General features: G+C 48.4%; 1 protein-coding gene across 12 annotated transcripts in view; it reads left to right on the top strand.

Moving 5' to 3' along the window:
• Positions 1 to 22,207, top strand: part of FHOD3 (formin homology 2 domain containing 3) — a 411,734-nt gene extending 389,527 nt beyond the window's left edge. For 8 of the 12 annotated variants that reach the window (XM_064481498.1, XM_064481499.1, XM_064481497.1 and 5 more), the window contains 5 exons: positions 898 to 1,090; positions 4,634 to 4,657; positions 6,179 to 6,353; positions 11,365 to 11,526; positions 21,584 to 22,207. In XM_064481498.1, the coding sequence (XP_064337568.1) occupies positions 898 to 1,090; positions 4,634 to 4,657; positions 6,179 to 6,353; positions 11,365 to 11,526; positions 21,584 to 21,666 (637 nt within the window). In that variant the 3' untranslated portion in view covers positions 21,667 to 22,207. The remainder of the gene's footprint in view (positions 1 to 897; positions 1,091 to 4,633; positions 4,658 to 6,178; positions 6,354 to 11,364; positions 11,527 to 21,583) is intronic. The other 4 variants (XM_064481496.1, XM_064481506.1, XM_064481504.1 and 1 more) reach the window with 1 other exon arrangement.

Here is a 22,207-nt window from a genome sequence, read left to right as displayed (position 1 = left end):
GCATTTTTCCAGCTCCCTTTATTTTATATGCATGTCATATGCTTTCCTTTAGTGTTTCTTCACAAAAGGCATAAACCAGTGTTCCTCGTTTGAAAAACAAACCAAACTGCTATTAAAACTGCGCAAATTAGAGCAATCAAAAAAGAGTTTTGTCTACAATTAGTGGTATCATTTATGTAATACCATTGGTTCTACATAAAAAATTTTCTCTGTCTCCTAGTATCTTCTTTCTCATTTCCTGATAACTAAAAATTAGGCACTTCTTTGTCCACTTGATTTCTTTTCCAAAAGTTTTAAGTAATTAGAATCCAGTAATTTTTAATTTGTGTACTAAATAGCTGAAATAATTTGATTTGGGGCTGCTTGTTTGGTGTGTCCCAATTAAATTAAGATTGTATATAATATTGCAAGAGAATATTTCAAAATATTTACTGAGAGAAAACTTCATAAGCATCTTTTTATAAACCATTAAACATGTTATTCATAATATATTCACATCAATTCCATGTAGTCACGAAAGCGGTTCCGAAAAAATTGCCAAGCAATATTTCTTCATCCCTTATTCAATTTTCATATGATCTAGAAACTGTGCAATATTTTTCTTAAAATAGTACTTTATCATTCTTCTTATAAAAGTTTTATGTAACCATTTGGAAACACATTAAAACACAAATGAGCAAAAAGGAAAAGTAAGTAATGTGCTCAAATCCCACCCTCTAGACGTAACCTCCATCAGCGAGAAACTGAGCTGAACTTGCATTTTCACTCTTCAGCATCAAAACCCCAAGAACAAAGAACAGTGTCCTTGGCTGGCTGGTTTCTTACTGAAGGTTTGCAGACAGCTGATTTTTGTTCCCCACACCTGAGGTCCTTGCCACCATGGTCTTTTCACTGCAGGTTCCATTCCTTTTTGCTCTTCATGGGTCACCCACCTTACGCGATTCGGGAAGTGAACATAAACAAGTTCTGCAGGATCATCAGCGAGTTCGCACTGGAGTATCGCACCACCAGGGAACGGGTTTTGCAGCAGAAACAGAAACGGGCCAACCACAGGGAGAGAAATAAGACCAGAGGAAAGATGATCACTGATGTAAGTTTCACGAAATCAGTTTCTTTATAACATTTATTCTGAAATTCTGATTAATCATAAAACCTCCCCATTGTTTGAAGGCTGTTCTTTTTTTTTTTTTTCTTTGACTGTGAAATAAATTTCCTCTTTTAAAAGGCGCTCTTAAACTGCCCCTCTACCATTTCAGTGAAAATCTGAGATATAACAGACGTGGAACGAAGATGTAAATTAAGGATGTGTGGCTGGTGGGGGACTTTAACCCACCACACTGTTCATTTACTTGGTGTGTTATATGGTGCTGGTGACATTCAACGCTTGAGTCTGCTTTCAACCTTTGTGATGTGGGTGGACTTAGAAGAGGAGAAGAAGTAATATAAAATATGATAATGACACAGCATAGGAAGATACATGTACTGATTTGGGAATAGATTCAGGATTTTAATTATCGTAACAATACTGTAACCAATCAGTTGACACCTGGACCACCATTCTAGGCATCTGAATGGAGGAATAATTGATGTGGTTGCTCAAAGACATAATTTGGTGGGCTCTTGGCAGTCCCTTGAGTTAGAGATTATCAGGGTCGGAGGAGAGCCTAGAGGACAGCGAATTCAGCAGGAGTTCCTTGTAGCCCCCTGGGGGGCCCTGCACACTTGAATGCCTCCCCTGCTCCTTGGCTCTTCCCCCATCTCTTCCACCTCACCCCTGAGCCCACCCACTCCAGGGTGCTGTGGGCACTCAGACGGGATATGCTCCATTAAGTGGAGGGCAAAGCAATGCATGAAGATGCCAGGGACAGACAAAGACATGCAGTGTAGGTGCCTCTTTCTGATGTGCCTTTATGAAACTTAGCCCATCTTTATATATCTGAGAGGCAGTGAGATCCAGGGAATGGAATAGGTAAAGGATTAAGCTATAGGGAATGGCATCGTCCTGGAGGTTGCAAGCCTCTGCTAAACTCAAGTCAGGCAGATTTCTTTGGGGAGGAGTAAAATCCATTAAGAAGGCCTCACTGAGGCTGCCTCCTGTGTCACATGGGCTCTCATGGGTAGGAAAACAGGATACGTGGTTACTCTGCATATTCCCGAGAGGTCTGACCCTCTCGGACGCGTTATCTTAGAAATTCTGTTGCAGTCTTTAAGGCATTTCTGAGGAGAACCAGGGACTAGTTGTTTCCACATTCATCCCACCCTTGACTCCTTGTTTCCTTGGAATTTTCTGGACGCTTAGGGAGTGCTCAGATCACTTTTCTGCAGAAAGGCCCCTTTCTGCAGACAGTTCTGAATGCCACTGCCAACAGCCGAGTCTTCCATCTCCTCTCCTGAAGTCTGGGTTCAATTGGATCTTTAAAAGCTTCCTGGAGGACAGCAACTCAGAATGCAAACTGAATCCGCTTGGGCAAACTATGGCCCACGTTTCATTCCAAAGCATTATTTTTTAAAGTTTTAAAAGTGGAGTGCTTATTTTTGTGGGAATGAGACACATTGGAGAGTGAAAAACATAAGCCCAATATGCTTATAGTTATGAAAATACATCAAAATGTCCTGTCAAATTCTTGAGATTTTTTTTTTTTACAGTTCCCACTAATTTTTAAATTCTGTCCTTCTCTGAAAATATTCAGCCTTCCTATTTATAAACAGGGGTGAATGTTTCTAGAATTTGACTCCAAAATATTTAAATTCCTATTAAAATCGACAGTGCAGGCTTCTTCAAGTTTAATCCTCAGGGTGGTCCCTGTTCTTAGTGGTCCAAGTCGTGCCATTTGTGTAGAAAGCCTGCCATCTGCTGGAAGGTTAGGATATTGACACTTAAAGCGAAATGTACAGCCTTGGGTTTTTCCAGCTCTCAATTCAGCACCCGTTGTGTACCCAGCAAGGCACAGGACACCTAGGAAAATGTGAATGCAGTAAAAGAGAAGCTTGTACCCCAAGGATATCGTGATCTGGCTATAAAACAACATGCATACGCAACTTAGACTGCCGAAAACAAAATAGATGGAGAATCACGGAGCCCTGAGTACTAGAGCTGGAAGCACTTTTTAGAGAAAGCTGTAGTTAAGTAATTTTTGATACAGATGCTGAATAATGAGGATGGAAATGGTTACAATTAAACAGAGATGACTTTAGGAAAGCCAGAGTTTTAAAGACACAGAGAAGTCGGGGTAAAATCTGAATACCCTACGTTGTATTCAGCCCTCATCTGCTTTTGTGTGCCTGTTTCTCGTCTTCTTTCTCTGTTTCTGAATATGCAAGAGGCTTCCTCTGTTACCACCCAGGGGTCCTGCCAGGTAAGGGTCAGTGAGAAACTAATTCATTCCTCATCATCGTGTCCCAAACTAGTTCGAGACAAATTGGGGACCCAGACAAGGCAGCACACGGCCCTTTCTGCTGTCATCGCACTCCAGATGGGCTGTGAGAACTCGGGCTATTGATCCCAGGACTCCCCCATCACAGGGTGGTGGTCGTCCTCTGTGTGACACGAGATCTCTCTCAACCCAGCTTCCACTCCTGGGGAAAGGAAATGCTAGTGACTCGGGGGATACTGAGAGCTAGAGATTTTATATATGCAACACCTTTCACATCTGCTAATTGCTTAAAAAAAAAAAGTCAACCATCTGATTAAATAAATGCTTAGATTAGAAAAAGTAGTGGAACAGGACCGTCATTTCTTGTCACAAGGCCATTTGCCTAGAAGCAGTGCGGAGCATGAGAAACTGGAAGCATTTTGTCATTTCGACTCCTAAAGTATAGTCACTTCTGGAAAAGCTGTGTCTGATTTGCTGGCCTGGCTTGTAACCTCAGTGGAAACACAGGTTAAACTGAGGGTTTGTTTAATTTTAAAATTAAGACATTGGCATGAATTTCACCCTCAATTTAGTTTTGAAGAAGGGATATTTTATTTAGTTCCTTAAAGACATTTGTCTGGTGATCATGAGAAGAATGGCCTGTCAGATCAGACAGCCTCTATAAGGGACAGGTAAGACTTTTAAAATAACTTAATTCCATGTTTCTGAGGAAAGAGTAACAGGACCCGTTCTGCCTGGATAGTCGTTCACTTGTCCTGCCGGGCCTGTGTGTGGCAGGATTCGCAGGGACCCAGACCCGGCAGCCTGGGCCGGGAGGGGTCCAGCGCCCGGGATAAGAGGAGGAGACAACAGCTGAGGGGTGGAAACAGGCAGGTGGAGGCTGTGAACTTACTGAGGTGCCAATGGCTGGCGGCGGCGGTGGGTTCCACAGGACGTGGCAGGTCCCAGAGTGAGGTCTGCAGTGGTCAGGGGACCAGGTAAGCTGGTTATCCTCCTCCTCAGCGGCCTCAGGAGAGTGGCCTGAGCCCTACAAGCCCCTCCCAACTTGGGGCTTTTGGAGAGAGTGTTCGGACAAGGGCAGGGCCTTGCAGGCAGGGCCCAGCAGCTCCCAGATCAAGAGGGTGCACCCCAGTTGTGGCAGCTGATTTGTTTGTTTAGACTATGATGCGATATTAATGAGATGGTCTCATCATTGCTGACTCCTGTGCCTTCTGTGAATCCCCTCTGTCTTTTCCGTCCTGTCCTGTCCTCCGGGGTAGACTGATGAAGAGGATGAAGTCGAGGTAGGACAGTTTATAAACCTGAAGAATGCCACACTTGACCTCCCCAGGTGTGCTGAGAGTCTAACCTGAGCAGCATGACGTGCCAGCCCTGCTCAGGGCTCTAAACCTTGCATGAGTGTTTTCTGGTTGGTTTCCCGGGATCACTAACCTCCTCACATGGGTTCTCATCATGCTGTGTGTCCCAGGGACTGACTTAGGGGCTGACTAGATTTTCCAAGTTGTCCCTGAGTCCCAGGCCCCATCAAGAGTGGCATGTTCAGCAGATCTCTTCCTACTGTTGGACAAATGGGCAGCGAATTTCCCCTCTAGCCCCCTGTGGAGCCTTTTGGCAACGGAAGTAAGAGAACTGGATTCTGGAATGATCGCGTAAAGAGCCGTCAGAGGAAACAGGGCAGTGATAAAGAACCAGGCCTGAGAAATGGTCACCAGCCGTGGACAGCCTCTGCCTTGGGCCCATTTCCTTGACTGGCATGCACTGGATCCACTGGGGCCAGTATGTGCAGGGGTGGGATGGGCAGTGTGTGCTCCCGCTGACCCTGGTGCAGATGCCAGAACCAGAGACCAAGGCAGGGCTGCTTGGCCCGAGAGGACGAGGGAGGAGCCGTGCAGATGGTACAGGCCACAGACATGTCCCGGGCTCTGGCAGCGGGGCTGAGACCCTGGGTGAAGAGAGGAAGCCGGGAGTCTGTGGAGCTGCTCTTTGCCAACGTTACTCTGACTTTTAACTTTTCATCCAGATGTTTGGCATTGGGTACATATGGCCCGATGTTCTAGCAGACCTCTTGCTAAACATATATGCCGGCTCTTTGGCTAGAAATAGAGAATATTGTTGTGCGAGCGTAATGCTTGTGAAAACAACTGGAGGTTTGACACAGCCAACAGGTAGCGAGCGTTGCCAGACGCAGCTGCAGCGTGAATTTCTGTGCCGTGTTCTGATCTGGGCCTTGAGTCAAACCCTTCTGGGGCCTTAGGCAAGTCACTTAATCTTGGAGGGCCTCAGTTTCCTTCTCTGAAAATCCTTCCCAGCTTCTGACATTGTACGATTCGGTGACTGAATCCCGCTTTTAAAATTCTACCATCATGAGTGATATAGAAGAAAATTCGAACTGCTTTCTGGCACTTAAATTAAAAAAGAAAAATCTCACTCTATTTGATTTACAGGTCATATTTCAACTCTCCTATCAGGGCTTTGGTGTTAGAAACAGACTTGGTTTCTGAGTTCTTCCCAGATCGATGTCAGTCGCCCCCAGTGGGTTCCCACTGAGGGAATTTGCAGTGACCCACTCCCATGGAGGGTGGGTGTGGTCCTTCTGGGACCAAGGCTTTTCTTCTGATAAGAGAACTTCCCGGAGATGCAGATGTTTTGTCATTAGTTCCTTGGCCACCATCACTAACGTGACTGCAGAACGCACATAAACAAAAGAGAAACAGGAGAGAAGGCTTTCCTAGGCTAAACATTTGATGAGCTTGGGGTGGCATCTGGGGAATCATCTCACGCCCTCACCCGCCTTGGTCTTGCAGTCCGGCAAGTTCTCCGGCGGGTCCCCGGCGCCCCCGAGCCAGCCGCAGGGCCTGAGCTACGCCGAGGATGCTGCTGAGCACGAGAACATGAAGGCTGTGCTGAAGACCTCGTCCCCCGCCGTGGAGGACACCACCCCGGCGCTGGGCGTCCGCACGCGCAGCCGAGCAAGCCGAGGTAACTCTGGGGTGGCTGCCCCGGGTGTCTGGTCCCCACTGCACAGTACAGGTGACTGTGCCCAGGACGTGGCTGCTCAGGGCTGTCCACTCCCCAGGTCACACCCCCCCCCCACATCACACCCCCCACTCCCCTCTTTGTGACCCACGTTTAATAGCGTCATCTCAAAAACAAGCCACACTCTCCAAAGCTCAACTTAATTCACACAAGAGGAGTTGGGATTGTAAACAAATCCCGCTGGGTTAAAGCAGAAGTCAGCCAACACTGGCCCCCAGGCCAGATTCAGCTGGCCATTTATTCTCATAAATAAGGTCTTAAAGGAACACAGCCACATTTTCTTGCTTGTGTTGGCTGTAGTGTTTTGCACTGCAATGGCAGAGTTGAGAGGTTGTGACAAGACACCGCAGGGACCAGACAGCCTACATTTTTACTCTCAGCTGGGATACAGAAAGTTTGCTGACCCTTGGATTAAAATGCTGTCCCTTTCTGCCTTTTAAATCCTTGGAGGCAGAGAGTAAACTAAAACTTCGAGATGGTAAAGACAGATGAGAATTTCCAGGGTTGTTTTATAACTTGGGGGGGATTTTTTATTTTAATTAAGAATTAAGATGCGTTTTTCATCTGAGAATATTTACCCGCATTTCCCAGGTCTGGTCTGATACCACGTTAACCTTCCTACGTTTCCTCACTGCCTGCAGGATGCAGCCCACACCGCTCATGCTGTTGTCAGAGGCCCCCTGTGTCTGGTCCCTTCCTGGCTCCCACACTTGGCTTTTACTTGGTCCCACATCTCGGGCACCTCCCTGCTCTGCACACCTTGTGTCTCCGGGAGCCCTGCTTGTGCTCATATGTCCCCTTTTCCTCTGCCTGTTTAGACCCCTGTCACCTCCAGAATCCGCCTCGTCCATGCTCTCCGCCTCACCGTGTACTCCTGAGACCCTAGGTTAAGTCAGCTAAAGATGACGAACTTTATAACCAAAGAGAATGAATTCCCACAGGACGGGCTTCTCCCCTTGGTGTCTGCTTAGCGCACAGTGTGCGCACAGCTAGAAGAAGCCATGTATTTGTTGTCCAGGTTGGAAAGCTTTAGCGTGTAAAGGGGTAGTAATTGTAGTGGTAAAACACAGTAAAACTTTATTAGAGTAAAACTTTTTATAGTGGTAAAAATAAGTAAAACTGAACACGCCAGGTAGACTGGACTGTGGGTTTCCTTACACGTCACAGAACCTCAGCAATGAACGAGCGTGGGCAGCGTCCATCAGGCACCGTCCTAGGCTCCAGCGAGCATTCGGGTTCAGAAGACGTTAGGATGGCAGCCAGAATGCTGGGGGCTGAGGTCCGGAGAAGCCCCTGAGAAGCCCCATAAGTGACTTCTAGCTGGTGCTGCTGCCTCATCTTTTTTTTCCTTTTTCCTTTTTAATTTTGCTCTTAACAACCACGTTGAATGTGAAAAACTCACGATGGCAGTAACAAATTCAACATAAACGAAAAAAGCAAAGGCAGTTCCAAGTTTTCTTCAGAGGAGGGGGGTCATGTGGTGCATATGGTTTCTCAGAGTTTCTCATGAACCAGGGGCCGCAAGTTACCATCAAGGAGGCGTCCTGGCCGGGCCTCCAGGCTGTGTTCTAAGACCCCTACGACTTATGTGGAATCCCCAAGTGGAGCTGCACTTCGGGCCTTTTTTTAAATAAATGGCCAAGTGATTTTCTTATTTCACAGGAGTACAGTATCACTGAATCTGGTTCCTTCTCCTCTTTAATGCTGGCCATTGCATGGGGCTTTTACCTTGCTGTGCAGCTAAGAATGTTCTGGACGAAGGGCTGCCTCGCTTTACCCTTCCCCAGGGTTACCCCGACGGAGACACAGATGATAAGTCGAAAAGTCACCCCTCCTACTGCAATCCTGACTCCCAGACTATACCCCAAATACGTGCGTGCATTATTATTACATCAAAGAATCACAGGTTAGGGATCTCTGGGGTTTGGTCTTTACAAACCCTCTGCCTGGTAGGCAGTTTTGGGTATGGAATTAGGAGAAGAAAATTAAATTATGATTTGGCAGTGCAAAGGAAGCCTTTGGGTGACTAACAGTAGACAGAGCTGTGACAAACCACAGCCCTGAGCACTTTACATGGGACATTCTGATTGTCTGCTTTGCTACATGGAAAGAAAGGTGCCCTTGTTAAAAGGCCTCCATTTCTCAGAAAAACCAAGAAGTGATAGGAAAGAAAGACTGTGTAAACAAGACAGAATATAAGATGAGGGAAGAAAATGGAGAAGATCAGAAGGTGAGGAAAATAATACCGTTAAATGCTGAGCAGAAGAGACTGTCAGTCTAGACAAAGCATAAAACAAGGTAAGAATCAAGTAAAACAGCGCTGCGGTGTTGCGGGCATGAGGCCGGGAATCACTGGTACCCAGAAGACCCAAGACATCCCGTGCAGGAGTCCCTCCGCGCCTCAGCAGCCCTTGCAGTCGTTGTGTGCGAGGCTCACCGTGGCACCAGGGGATCGAGGGTGGCATCAGCACCTGCGCCCTCGTGACCCCAGCCTTCGAGGGTCGTGAGCCCCCGTGCCTTGGTGGACGCAAAGGCAGTACGATGAAAACCACCTTAGGAGATGGAGTGCAGTATCTCTAATGGGACATAACAAGTTGTGCTAATTTTAAAAGAGAAAATAGAAAACATTCCTACCTGGAAAGGACAAAGAGGAAAAGACATTCCTGGGTTTGTACAATATGGGTTTATTTTCACGAACTGATGAAAGCGATGAGAAAGGAAGGCTGCTCAGTTTCTCTGTACCCGCAGAGAGACTTCTGCTTCCAGAAAGGAGCAGCCAGCCACCTCGCCTGCTACGATAACCAGAAACTTTAAAAAAAATAACAAACACTTGCAATTAAAATACATCAGAGAACTGTGAAAGGGAAGAGGACCAGGCAAACTAGAATTGTAGGTGAGCTGAGAGCATCTCTTTTAGAGCGTTTGCCGCTTCTGGGCACAGGCTGAGAACGTGCTGTGGACAGAGTGACTTTAGTAAGTAAAGAGAAAGCAGCAGAACTTCGGGTAGTCCTGTGAGCTGGCGTAAGAGTTTGGCGAAGAGGAGCTTCAAATGTTTTCTCCATGGGACATTTGCCGAGTGCTGGGGAAGCGTGGGAAGGGGGTGGCTGAGCCAGGAAGGCTGCAGCGAAGCTCCTACATTGTTGAAGTTCTGAAGGAACAAAGACAAGCTGGAGCGAGCACCTTCAACAAACACATACAGAGAGTTACAGACAAAATGTTTAAAGACAGAGGTGGGCTGATGCACAGCAAAACTGCTCTCTGGCCCCAGCACTCATCAGTCCTGTGCTGTGTCTGCTTAACAGAAAAGGGTAAAGACTAGGGGGAGATGGCACTGACTTCAGTTTCTGCCTCCTATTAGAAAGCTTGGACCATCCTGAGAAAGCAGAAAAATTCAGCAATTTCCAAAACTCACTTCTGAGAGGAACGTATTTTTAAGGGGTCTCATGATGCTGAAAAAAATAGTCTTTTGATGTGAGCAAGTCGATCAAATTCCCTCGGGTATTAGCAGAAAAAGTAAAATTTCCTGAATTTGTATCTCCCAGCCCTGTAGGTACACTCCCCTTATAAAACAAAACGATTTTTTTAAGTGACCACCACAACAAAGACCTTGTCACCAGGAAACCTCTTTTTGCTATGGCTGCGGGTCTCAAATACATGCAGATGGTAAAGCACTGGAATCCTGGTAGTCCCTTTGCAAAGTGTGAATTACTTATGTATTTAATTCAGTCATATGAATTTTACTAGCAGAAAATTTGACTAAATTATTGCACAGTACATATTTGCAGTAAACTTTCAACCACAAACACATGCCCATAAAGTTTACAGTCTACTGAACTGTGATCAACTTCCCAACTATTTCCATCAATATCCAAACACCAAAAGTTCTGAAAAATCAGTATAGGGGAACTCAAAATTTAAGATTTATATTTATTAACATTTTCTCCCCTGTGGTTTGGGAAAAGCCGGCTGTTCCTCAGCTTTCACTGGACTTTGGTCAGGTTCAGGGTACCTTTGTTCCATAAACAGAGTTTGAAAGCACTTGCTGACAGGCTTTTCATGTGGTGTGTTTATTACAAAGAGAAGTGTAGGTAAAGGAAGCTCACAATTTTGAGCACATTGTACGTATTTTTTCTTACAGAAGCATAATTCCCATCTTACAGAAGAGATTTCACCAGGAAGTTGATCAATTACAAAGGCACTGTTCTTGACATATTAAAATAGCATTCAGTTCTGACTGATGTGACTTGGGAACCCATGTTTTTGTGGTACTTTCTTCTTGCTGGTCTATAAACAGATGCTTTTATGCCGGACGTGGACTGTCTTAACATACAGCTATTTATATACATATTTTTTCTGGTCAGATGAATGTACCAAAGAAAAAGTCATCTTAATTCCCCTTTGCTGATTGAAGAGGGCAGTCCTGTTATGTTTTTTAAAGGCTAGGTGATCCAAAGGTAAACCATAGGTTACAAAATCCATTGATTTTTTACTTAACTGGGTAAGAAGTTAGGGTTAGTTGACATTTACTAGGCACATACAACCATAGAGAGCTGACTTAACAGATGTCTCTGGACGTTGCTGGATGCACATCCCTGGGGATCTGATGTGCCCAGCAGTGTACGGTGTGGGGAGTCTGCCCGCCCGCCATCACAGGACCTGGCAGATGGAGGCACATCCAGGAATCTAAAGTCAGAGGACAGTGAGAGATGAGAACACAGCTGTGTGACTTCAGCGCCCCAGCTGTGATTTGTGGGAGGTCAGAGCCTGGAAGGTGACAGTCCCAGGTCACTGCGGTGCCCCTGTGATGGGGATGGGGGAGTCCTCTGGATGCATCAGGCTCGACCCTGACTCTGGCCTCGGCTGTGCTGCTGACCAAGCTCCGCTGCAGCAGGAGCAATGCTGCGTTTCCCTTCTCCCTGAGTACCTGGTCCTCTCTGGTTGTTTGATTCTTCAGGATCCGCTAGTTCGTGGACTATGGGGATGGATGACTCGCCTAACGTCACAGATGATGCGGCTGACGAGATCATGGACCGCATCGTCAAGTCGGCCACCCAAGTGCCCAGTCAGCGCGTGGTGCCGCGGGAGAGGAAGCGCTCCCGGGCCAACCGGAAGTCTCGTAAGTGCCTTGGGGTTAGGGTGCAGGGCTCGGCCTGCAGGGATCGGCCCTCCAGCTCTTTGACCAGGAAGGACAGGGACTCAGAGGCGGGCTCCAGTGAATTGTCAGTGGTGCGTGGAGGGCCCACCTGTGCTGGTCAACAATAAGTTTCATGCGGGACAGTCACCATCGGCCGTTGGGGAAGAGGGGCGCTCCAGCCACCTGTCCAGTGCATTTGCCATTTCTGGCTAGGCCTTCCTCAAGTCCCACTTTGTCCGCAGGGAGTCCTGAAAGTCCACTAGCTGACTCTGGTGGACAGGGCTGGGCGCACTGGGGCCCGTGGTCACGTGCTGCCCCGGATGCTTTGCTCAGACCCTATTTCTGTCCCTTACCCAGCATTAGGGGCTATTTTCTGGGCTGGAGACTATTTCTCCAGGGGTTCACTGCTGTCCGTGAACATGTTGAAGGTGAAACCAGGGGTAGCAAGTGATTTTATGGTCAATAGGATGGTTAAAATAGTTAATGTTAAAATAATAGTTAGGGTTTACATTGTTAATGCTAGCCTAGGTTGACCAGTTTTTGTTTTTGTTTTTTCCTACCAAGTAGGGGATTCACCTAAATCGAAGCTACTTATTTTCCCCTTTAGTGTCAGCCCAGTTGCCTCCCCATTTCCTGGCTCCCAGAAGTGAAAGACGAGTGACTGTCAGCAGGCAGGCGTTCCCTAAGAGCTCAGACTCAGAGACCCCCCACATGGTGCCACCCTCGAGATTCACGCAGGAGGTGGTTGAGTTTGGGGCTGCATCCTTCGGACCCCATGGTTCTGTTTGACCCGTTGACATGCTTGTTTCCAGGGTAAAGGGCAGGAAACCAAATTGCTGCAGTCTGTCTGACTCTGCTCCTTTTATATCATTAGCTTTAGATTCTAATAGGAATTTTTCCCCAGAAAGGAAGGTACCACTTGACAACTCCTCCAGGGAGAAACAGGGCTTCTTAAACCATGGAGTCTGCGGGATGGGGGCCATGATTCTCATGCTGTAAGATGGGTGGCTGAGAGTCTGTTTTTGTATACTTCTAGATGACGACCATCCTGCTGGTGTACACTTTGAGTAAGTTCTTGAGTGGTGGCTCCCAGCCATAGCCACACATTAGAACCTTCAGAGCTTTAAAAATTCCGGGCGTCTGGGCTATACCCAAGCCGACCGCCTCAGAGCCTCTGGGGTGGGGCCCTGCCTGTGCCCCTCGGGTGATTAGTGGCATAAGGAGAAGGACTCTGAGTCCACTCTGTGTGCCCCCTGCCACATTCCCTCCATTTTTCAAATGGAAAACTATCCTTCAGGATGACTGGCTTTTTACATCTGCAGGAGTATGTCTGGGGGCTCCAACATCAGTGTCTAAGAACTTATCAATATCTAAGACCTTTACGTTAATTTTTTCCAACAGCTTACTATTTCCTAGTGCCGCTGCGAATTCTTTGCCATTCTCTGGTGCAACCGTGTAAGAACTTGGCTAGGGACTTGCTACGAAAGTTGTCCCTTGGACAGTATGGGCATCTCCTGGAGGCTGGTTAGAAATGCATATTCATGGGGCCTTCTCCAGGGCAACTGATTCAGAATCTGCATTTAACAAGATCTCCAGGCGTCCTGTGTATAATAAGTTGGAGCTACGGCAAGGGGAGGTGAAGGGGATGAGGCCAGGAATGGAACTGCAGGATCCTCAGGTGTGCACATCTTCGGGGGCAGAGTCTTCTCCAAAGGGGTGAGGTTAACCCACACCCCTCCACACTGCATGCTGAATCTCAGGTTTGCTCCAGGCCAGGCCAGCAGTTCCCTTTTTACCTGTCTGAAGGGTGTGAAAGAGAATTCCTTATGGCTTTCACTGACTTTTCCCTGCACACCAGGAAGGCTGACCCTCTTGTGATTTGCATCTCTTCTTTTGTATACGGCTTGTCCATTTCTCTTGCTCTTTTTTCCTAAGAAATCTCTTTCTTAAAGAGCATTTTTTAATTTTAACTTTTTAACTGAAGTATAGTTGATTTACAATGTTTCAGGTGTGCAGCAAAGTGATTCAGCTCTATGTACATACAAGTATGTATTCTTTTTCAGATTCTTTTCCATTATAGGTAATTACAAGATTTTGAATATAGTTCCCTGTGCTGCACAGCAGGTCCTTGTTGTTTATCTCTTTTATATATAGTAGTGTGCTAAATAATTCTTTTAATGAAACTTATGAAAGGCTTTTTGAAGTCTCAAGTGGATTATCTGCAGTATTTGCCTTCTGTTGCCATCCTATTATTTACTTCAATGAACTGACAACCAAATGGCAGAATCCTTGCACCAGTTAGCTCCTGGTCTTCCTACAGTGGGCAGCCTCAGTGCAAGAGTCTCTACTGGGAAGAGCCAGGCAAAGCAGGTTGGGGAGCAGGGAGGTCAGACCCAGGTAGAAGGGCAGAGAAAGGCTTCTAGACCCAAACGAAGGAGGGCAGGGTTGGGCCAGAGACCACAGAAAAGGAGGCTGCATGAGACAGTGGCCTGGCCAGTCCAAGAGGCCCAGGGTATGTCCTCTTCCTGTAAGTTACACATCTGTGTTAGCCAAGAGTGCTGGCTCCGCCCTCTGGTCTAGAGAGAACCAGATTCTTAGACACATAATGTCACTGGGAACAATAGCACGGTCATAATTAATTTTCCTCTCCCATCTGGCCAGAGAGATATTTTGCCTGTTTTTGTGGTTGACATAAAATAATTTCCTGTGGTATCGTTTCCATTCCAATCTTATGCAAAGCAGCCCTATATCCTTTTTCATTTAGCCAAACACATTTTATCCTGTGATGCAGTTACTACAACAAATACAGCAGAGAATGTGTTTATCTTTAGCAGGTTTAATTTATTACTCATGGTACCATCAACAGACATTTAAGAGGGGGAAAGTTACTTTGATTTCTGTTATAAAGGGATGGTAAATTCCAGCTTTCCATAAGAAGTTAAGGAATGAGGGAAAAAAAAAAAAAAAACGATCTGCAAAATCAGTGTGAAGTTTCGGGGTAGGGCCTCACCCTGAAATAATGCTGCATTTGATCTGATTGTTTAATGGCGGCGATGAGGCAAGGGGGTCACGAATAACCAACATACTTGGGTTGTAACTCATTGGGCTAAAGATAATAATAGTCCAGCTATGGCAGGAAACCAAACAGAATCCAGCCCGTCACCTCGAAATTTATGACCTGCAAGCCCCTCGAGCGAGAATCCTCTGCGATAATGAAACATCTGCTTTCATGTCTGATGCTGGTGGCTAGGCCCACACCTGCCAGATGTCCTGCTTAAAGCGTGAAACGTGCGGCCGGTTAGGAGCACGCTGAGGGCATCTGAGTCGATTCCCAGGTTCCCGGGCTCAGCTCTGCTGCCTCTCCAGCAGGTGCCATCAGGGTCTCACTACGTGAAATGTTCCCAATTGTCCGGTTGATTCCTAGCCTGGGAATCGTTGCCGCGTTGAATCCCCTAGATCCCAGCCAGGGCTCTCGTGGAACCGGCTGGTGGAGATGGGCGACGGAGCGCGTCCTCCAAGCTGTCAGCTTTTCCTTATATTGGCTTCTCTTTTCGTCATATTGGGGCAAGTACTTTGTCCTGGGGTTGCTTGTTCTCTTGGGCCTCCCGGATGTTGGCCTTCCCTAGAAAGCCCTGAAGCTGCCTGGCATGCGGGGTCCCCCTCTGCGTGCGATTCTACAGGACCGGCCTGGGGGCTGGGGAGGAAAAGGGCTCCTCCCTTGCGTTCCTTGCATTGGGACCCATCACTGGAAGAGGGTCCCCGCCCAGCTGGCTGCCCGCTTGTGGCCACTTGCTCAGACTGTCCCAGACCAGAGGGAGGATTAGGGACTTTTTCCTGGGGGAGCCGAAGTCCTGTCAGGTTGAGAGAGGCCGGTCGCCCCCACTTCTGCTGAGTTTCTCTCCAGGAGGGAGTCTGGGCCGCACCTGTGACGTGGCCATGGAGTTCGGGGCTCAGGGCTCTGTGTCTATAAAAATGTGATCACTTAGATGTCACCTACAAGTAATCCAGCAGTTTCTCAGGAAGATAAGGTTGGTCGCCCCTGTGAGAACAGTTTCTCATTGGGAAGGGCCAGAAGTCTGATCCTGGGGGCCACTGGGAAAGGAACCCAGAACTCTGACTTGGTTTCCTGCTTTGAGTCTCACCCTGCCTCCCATGAAGCGTCAGCATGTTTCTCCAAAGGCACATGACATAGTTCACGTGGATCGGACGTAACTAAAATCTAATTTTACAGAATACTGAGGGATGTTGCCATGCTCTCTGTTCAACAGAATTCCATGGAGAAGGAGAATGAACACATCTTAAAAAATGATTGAGTCGTTCAGGGAAGACAGGAGACGTGCCTCACAAAATGTTAGATTCAGCCCTGGATCTGATCAGTGCTCAGCTTAGTTCAGCTGTCTCTGCTTTCCCAAAATGGTATTTGAAAATGTCCAGGAATTTTCCCACTAATCCCATTAAGAAACATTTCCCTGCATGTTATTTAAATAGGACTAACCTACTTACTAATTTTATATTCTTTTATAAGGCAAGCTAAGAATGCAGTGGGCCAGTGGCTTTAAAACTAATGCTCTTAGAATACAGGAAAATCAGATGTGAATGGAAAAGACTAAAGTTTCTTAATCAAATTTTTGTCTTCTCAGCATCATTCCCATTTACTCAGCACTTACTTATTCTTAGAGCTCATGAAGGCTGGACTGATCCCTCCCCTAATGACAGCTAAGGATAGGACCATGTGGATAGGACACAGGACGGGAAGATACAGAAGTCCAAGAGAAGCAAAAGTCTCTTCCCTAAGCCCAGGTGGAGATTAACTGCACTTTAGTGAGCCACCTAAGGGCTTCTGCCTCTTGGGAGAAATGCCACCACCACCAGTGCCCATTTCAGGCCGCAGGAATAGAATGACCAGAACAGGAAGGAGTGACCGTGGCTCTCTGATTCCCTGGAGCCTAAGCCTATGGTGGGTTTCAAGCCCCTCTCACTAGAAAAGGAAGATGGGGAAGTGAGGAAGGCATTTTCAGCCCGCCCTCTGCATCAGGAGTGTCTTGGAGGCAGGGGCGGCTGGGCACAGGGAAGGAACTTCAAAGGGGTTTGTGGGGGGAGTGGGCTGGGAGCCATAATTAGAGTCTGGGAACTAGGGGGAGAAATGAGGCCCAAATCAGGACAGACTCCAGATCGCGTGGGCTCTGGAGGCAGGTCCAGAACAAAGGCTGACAGGCCTCACACCCAAGCCCGTGAGGGTGGAAACAGCTCCGTGCTCTGCGGCAGGGCCAGGCCAGTGGCCAGGACTCTGATGTGGCAAGGAGAAGTCCTGGGGCTTAGAGAGGTGAGCTCAGAAGTGTTCCACTGCCCTGAATGGGTCTCTGGTGGTTTCGCATTCGGACAGATCGCCCTCCCAGATTGGGAGCTAGCACATCGGAGATGGAGACTGGCTGGTGTGTCCTCCACCACGTCTATCTGGGTGCCAGGCACCCATCTGATTCAGATTGGAGGTTCAAGAGGAGGGAGGATCCGTCAAATAGAGGAATCTGAGAATTTGTCTGTCCTGCCTCTGAGAGCTGTTCTAAGGGCAAAGCAGAGGGGTTTCTCGTTCGGGTGCTTTGGAAAGTGTTGGGCCTCAGACGTCGAGTTTAAATCAACCAGGTTTGGGAACCTTGGTTTCCTATTGGCGCTACTCCAAGTTTTATTTTTTTAGCTATTTATTTTGGAAGGATTTTAGACTTAACCAAAAAAAGTTACAAAAATAGCACAGAGTTGCCTTATATCTGTCACCCAGGTTCCCTTCATGTTAGCGCCCTGCGCCCTGTAGGGCAGTATGTCAAAAACCTGATTCAACTCTTAACTCAACTGTGGGCGTGACTCCGGTTTCACCCATTTTCCCACCGATGCCCTTTTTCTGTTCCATGATCCCACCCAGGGTCATGTGTTGACTCATCACGTCTCCTTAGTCTCCTCTGATCTGTGGAGGACCTTTCATGATGGTGACACTTTTGAAAAGCACACAGCAGTTATTTTGTAGAATGCTGTCAATTTGAGAAACGGCTGCTTTTAATGGACAGGATTTTACATGAAAAAAAAAAAAAAAGGATGGAGAGTGCAAATAAGCAAAATAACCCAAATGGTTAAGTAAGACGTCTTCAAGTTCTGATAAGAGTCCCTGTCACCTTAGACACACGGCTCTCAATATACTCAGTAGGAAAATCTTTAGAATCTTAGGGATTCCAAAAAAACCCCAGTTTATTTCCAAATTGCTTAACATTATGTGCAAAATAATGAAAAACTGTCAGCGATCCACAGGTGAAAGAACACATGTGGGTTTCCGTCACAGGGAAGGAAGACTCGGTGCATTCGCCATCAGTGTGGAAGCTGCTCAGAGCAGGTGCTGCCGGGCTCGTCAGGGCACCGCGGTTTCCAGGGTGGGCTGTGAGTCCAGCGTCCCAGCTCGAGTCTTTCTCTGCCACTCACTGTGTGTGCACAGGCTGGAGACTTGATCTCTCTGTGCCACGGTCGCTTGCTCAGTGGGGACATGATCCCGGTAACCATCCCAGAGGGTTTGAAGGAAATAAGCCATGGTAGTGCTCAGGAAATGACAGCCACTGTTACTGTCAGATGTGACTCATCTTAGCCAGGGGTCACCTGAGGCACTTTGTAGGATTCAAAGATTTTTTTTTCAATTTAAAAGGAGAGGGGAAAAGAAATAACTTAGGGTTTTCCCCTGAGTCCCCAGCCGCCGTGTGCTGCACGTTGACAGCAGAGGCACCCCCGTGTCAGATCCCACCACTGGCACTGTGGCATCCTGAGAGCTGTCACAGGGCGTGGGGCGTCGAGTGACCGCTGCTGCCAGCGAAGTGACCCACGCCGTCTATGGAAGGGCTGCGAGGCAGACAGGGGTAAACATTTCCACGGTCTGTTCTCTGTTAAGCAGCTGCGGGGAGGGGGGGCGGTCACATGTGACAGACTGGGGGAACCATCAGAGCAGTCAAGCGGGAGGCAGGAGTGGGCAGTGGGGAGGGGCCCAGACGTTCCCTTATCAGATGTCAGCCAGCCCCTCACCCCCTGTCTGCCAGCACTGGAGAGGGCCCCCTGTTTGATGGAAGTCTCGTTTCTCTTGTGCTGGTTTCATCTCCTGCCAGCCCCGGCATGCTGGTGCCCTCCTCTTATGTCCTCAGCCTGGTTTTGCTTTCTGGAAACTTACTGAATGAGAGCTCGCTCCCTGTGCCCACAGGGTCTGCCGCCCTGCATGGTTCCCCTCACTCTGGGTCCCCGTTGGCCCCCAGCTTCCTTGATGCATCACTCAGCTCAGGGTGGAGGCTCAGGTAACGTTTGTGGAATAAACGAGTGAACTGACCAGCAGGCAGTTGGACGAGCAGACTCTGAAAGAGGCCCTGTCCAGGCGTGACTTGACTCTTGAATCAGGGTACAAAGCTAATTTCAACTGATTGCTTTCATTTCACACCTTCTTCCAACTGGTCATGTGAAAGAGCTTTGAGACTTTAACAAAGGAAGGGTTTGAAATTCTCAAGGTCCTTTTCAGGGTTAATATGTTTCTGGGAGAATTGATCTGAATTGTCATGAAGGCCCACAGAACGTAGGATTCCATAAATCAGGTGGATTTTCCTATGCTAGACACATGCAGCAAGCAGAGGGACCTGATTATGCTGGCTTCTCCCCACACACAGAAGCCCAAGCAGGAGCGGGGAGGAGGGTCCCCAGGGGTCTAGCCCGTCCGAACTGCAAGTAGACCGTGAGGCCGAGGGCGTCGCCTCCGGGCCGTCAGGCAGCAGGGCTGGTGCAGCACCACTGAGCTTTGTTCTGTTCTCTGAGCTGGTCCCAGACAGGCTGGCCCAACACCCGTGTGGATAAGGAGATCATTGCCCTTGCTATAAGGTGCCAGGGTCCTTACTCAAGTGTTTACATGAGCTGCACACGACAGTTACAGGACTAAAGCAAACGTGTGAACAGAACTGCTAAAGGAGCATCTTTCAGTGCCCACCCGTTTGTCTTCTGTGGTCATTGGGCAGGCACGTACACCTGAGGGCTCAAAGCTGTGACCCACAGATGTCCACGTCACCTCCTGGGGCTCAGGAAACGTGAGGTGCCCTCCTAGTGCAGCCTGGACTACTTCTGGCAGAATTTTGCATCTTGGCTAAGAGGTCTCAGCAGTCCTTGTCAAGGATGAGAAATATTTCATCTTGTTTTCTGCCATTAAAATTGCTCTCTTTCTTTAACAAACACTGGAAGGAGTGTTTAAGGAACATAAAGGGTATTACGAAGTAGTATTTTCATTGCTGCCCCATAGAACAAATTCCATTACTCAGTTCAATGCAATCTGCCTCCAGCCACGGCTCTGGAGCCAGACGTTTTGTCTGGATGAGTTAGAGACTCAGCCTGGAGCCCAGGGGGCCCGGGTGCGGGCGGGTGAGCTCGCGCAGCAGCAGCTGCAGACGGCCGGGTGGCTCTGGGACCCAGAGCTCGGCTTGGAAACACAGTAGTGTGCGGTGGCACGGTCTGGGGGTACCCCTCCCCACAGAGCTCTGTGCCTCTGTAAAAACCTACACTTACTGCCTGTGAATCTTCTCCAAGAACGTCCTCAAAGAGTTAAAGTGCTGAGCACAAAGTAGGTTTTCCATGAAGTATGTGTTGGTTGACTGACTGATGGGATTAGGTGTTGAACCCTTTAAAACTGCTGATTCCTGGGAGAGAAGAATGTATTTATTAAGAGACATTAGCCACTTTTATTCCACCACAGGCATGGCGTTTTCAGATCCTTTGCTCATGGGCTAAGTGGGCTTCTGCCTGGGGAGGCATTGAATATGGGTGTTGCCTGCAGACACACGGGGTGGGGCCCTCGCCTCTGGGGAGGCCTCAGGGGACACAGGCTCCCTTGTAGTAGAGCTGGTGTGGGGAACTGGGTCTGGCAAGGAAGGTGGGAAAACCCCAAGGGGGAGCTTTGCTTTCTCCCCATTCTGATCCAGGGCCTTCCCTGGTGATCTCAGGGACTCCAGCTGTTTGAGGATTTAGGGTAGATGGCAGATCTAGAATACATTTCTTCTGAAGATAGAACAAATACCCAAAACTCTGTATGGCTGTCATGCAGAGTAGGCCAAACGCAATTTATCAGACAAGGAAAAAGTAATTAGGCAGCCTTTCAAGTGAAAGGACTAGTCTTGGAAGGGGCAGCTGCCTCACCATTCAGCCTTATCCAGCCTGTATTTTGACACTGAAATTGATCGACGCTAAACAATGGAAAATCCATAATGTCGGGCTGTGCATAAGCCAATTCCAAGTCAGTTAAACATGAGTGTTCCTCCAGCTGCCAGCTGTAAACCTCAGGGGGGTGGCTGGTCCTCCTTGAGCCTTGTGTGTTTCACAGAGAACATCCACCAAGTCCACGCAGACGTTTGGCGGTTTGCTCCTTGGCCTCCCGTCCACAAGGGGTCACTGGTTATTCTCTGTAGAGGCCCTCTGATGACTTAAGACATAAGACCCCAGTGCTTGTGGAGAGCTCACCCGGACGGCTCCCCCTTGCGCTGGGCTCTGTTAACGCCTTGTTCAGTGAGGCCTCGGGCTCTTTGGCATGGCCCTGCAGATCTGTGGGATTCTCTTACCTAATTTGCATCGCTGGCGCCTGCATTTTCCTGTGCTCTGTAGTTCCTTTTCCAGCTCTGATCCGCCCCATAGGCTGAGCTCTCAACCCGCCATTTGCATTTTGCAATTTGCACCATTTCTCAGACACCTCGTAAATGTGGACCTCTCCTCCCTTCTCCCCTCTTACAAGGCCCCCTCTCTACCTGGCTCTCCAGGTCGGCACCTTGTCATCCTCAGGTCAGCCTCTTGCAGCTCCTAGGTTTGTCCTGCCCTGGCCGCCGGCCAGCCAGCGCGCGTCAGCAGGAGCAGGACAGGGCCGGGTGTCCGGGGGCGCTGTGCCTGCTCCGGGAGGCCTTGGGGCAGGGGGTCCCGTGGACAGACAGCCGGATGCCTGGCTGCTAACACCGCCTTCTCTTCTCACCCCTTTGACTCTGATGTGCTGGCACCACCGCAGTGCGGAGGACCCTGAAGAGCGGCCTGACTCCGGAGGAAGCCCGAGCCCTGGGCCTGGTGGGCACCTCGGAGCTGCAGCTGTGACCCCCGGGGTGCCCTGAGGCGGGTGCCCACCTGGACTGCAAGCTCCTGCTGGAAGGAGCCCCTCCGGTGGGAGGTGAGGAGACTCTGCATGAACACCTGAGGTTCTGAAAGTCACACCTGCGTCTGGGTGTCACCATGTGGCTGGTGTCACCGCGTGGCTGGTGTCGCTTGCTGGGCCCTGACATGGACCTCAGAGTCTCCCTCGTGCCCTTTCTTCATCGTGTCAGCTGTGTTTCTCTTGTTTCCTTGACACCCGGTTTAGTAGTTCCAAAGCGTGACACCTTTTCTGTGCAGGGAACAGCCCCTTTAAGGAGCAGGTCACTTCTGTCACGGCTACTGTGGTCACGAGGCAGTTTGTTTACGTTTGCAGACGGGGGCTCTCCACAACACCAGACTATCCAGATGTAAACTCCCAAATTGTACACAAAGGAAAGCACAGATTGTTTACCAGTTGTGGATTTTAGATGTACTAAATGTTTATACAAATTCATAAATGTACACCATATTTCAGATAATAAATAAACAGAGTTTAATGCCGTAA

This window comes from Camelus dromedarius, chromosome 32, assembly GCF_036321535.1.
Source record: "Camelus dromedarius isolate mCamDro1 chromosome 32, mCamDro1.pat, whole genome shotgun sequence".
NCBI lineage: Eukaryota > Metazoa > Chordata > Mammalia > Artiodactyla > Camelidae > Camelus > Camelus dromedarius.
Note: the sequence above shows the minus strand (reverse complement) of the source record. Positions and strands in the feature narration are given on the sequence as shown.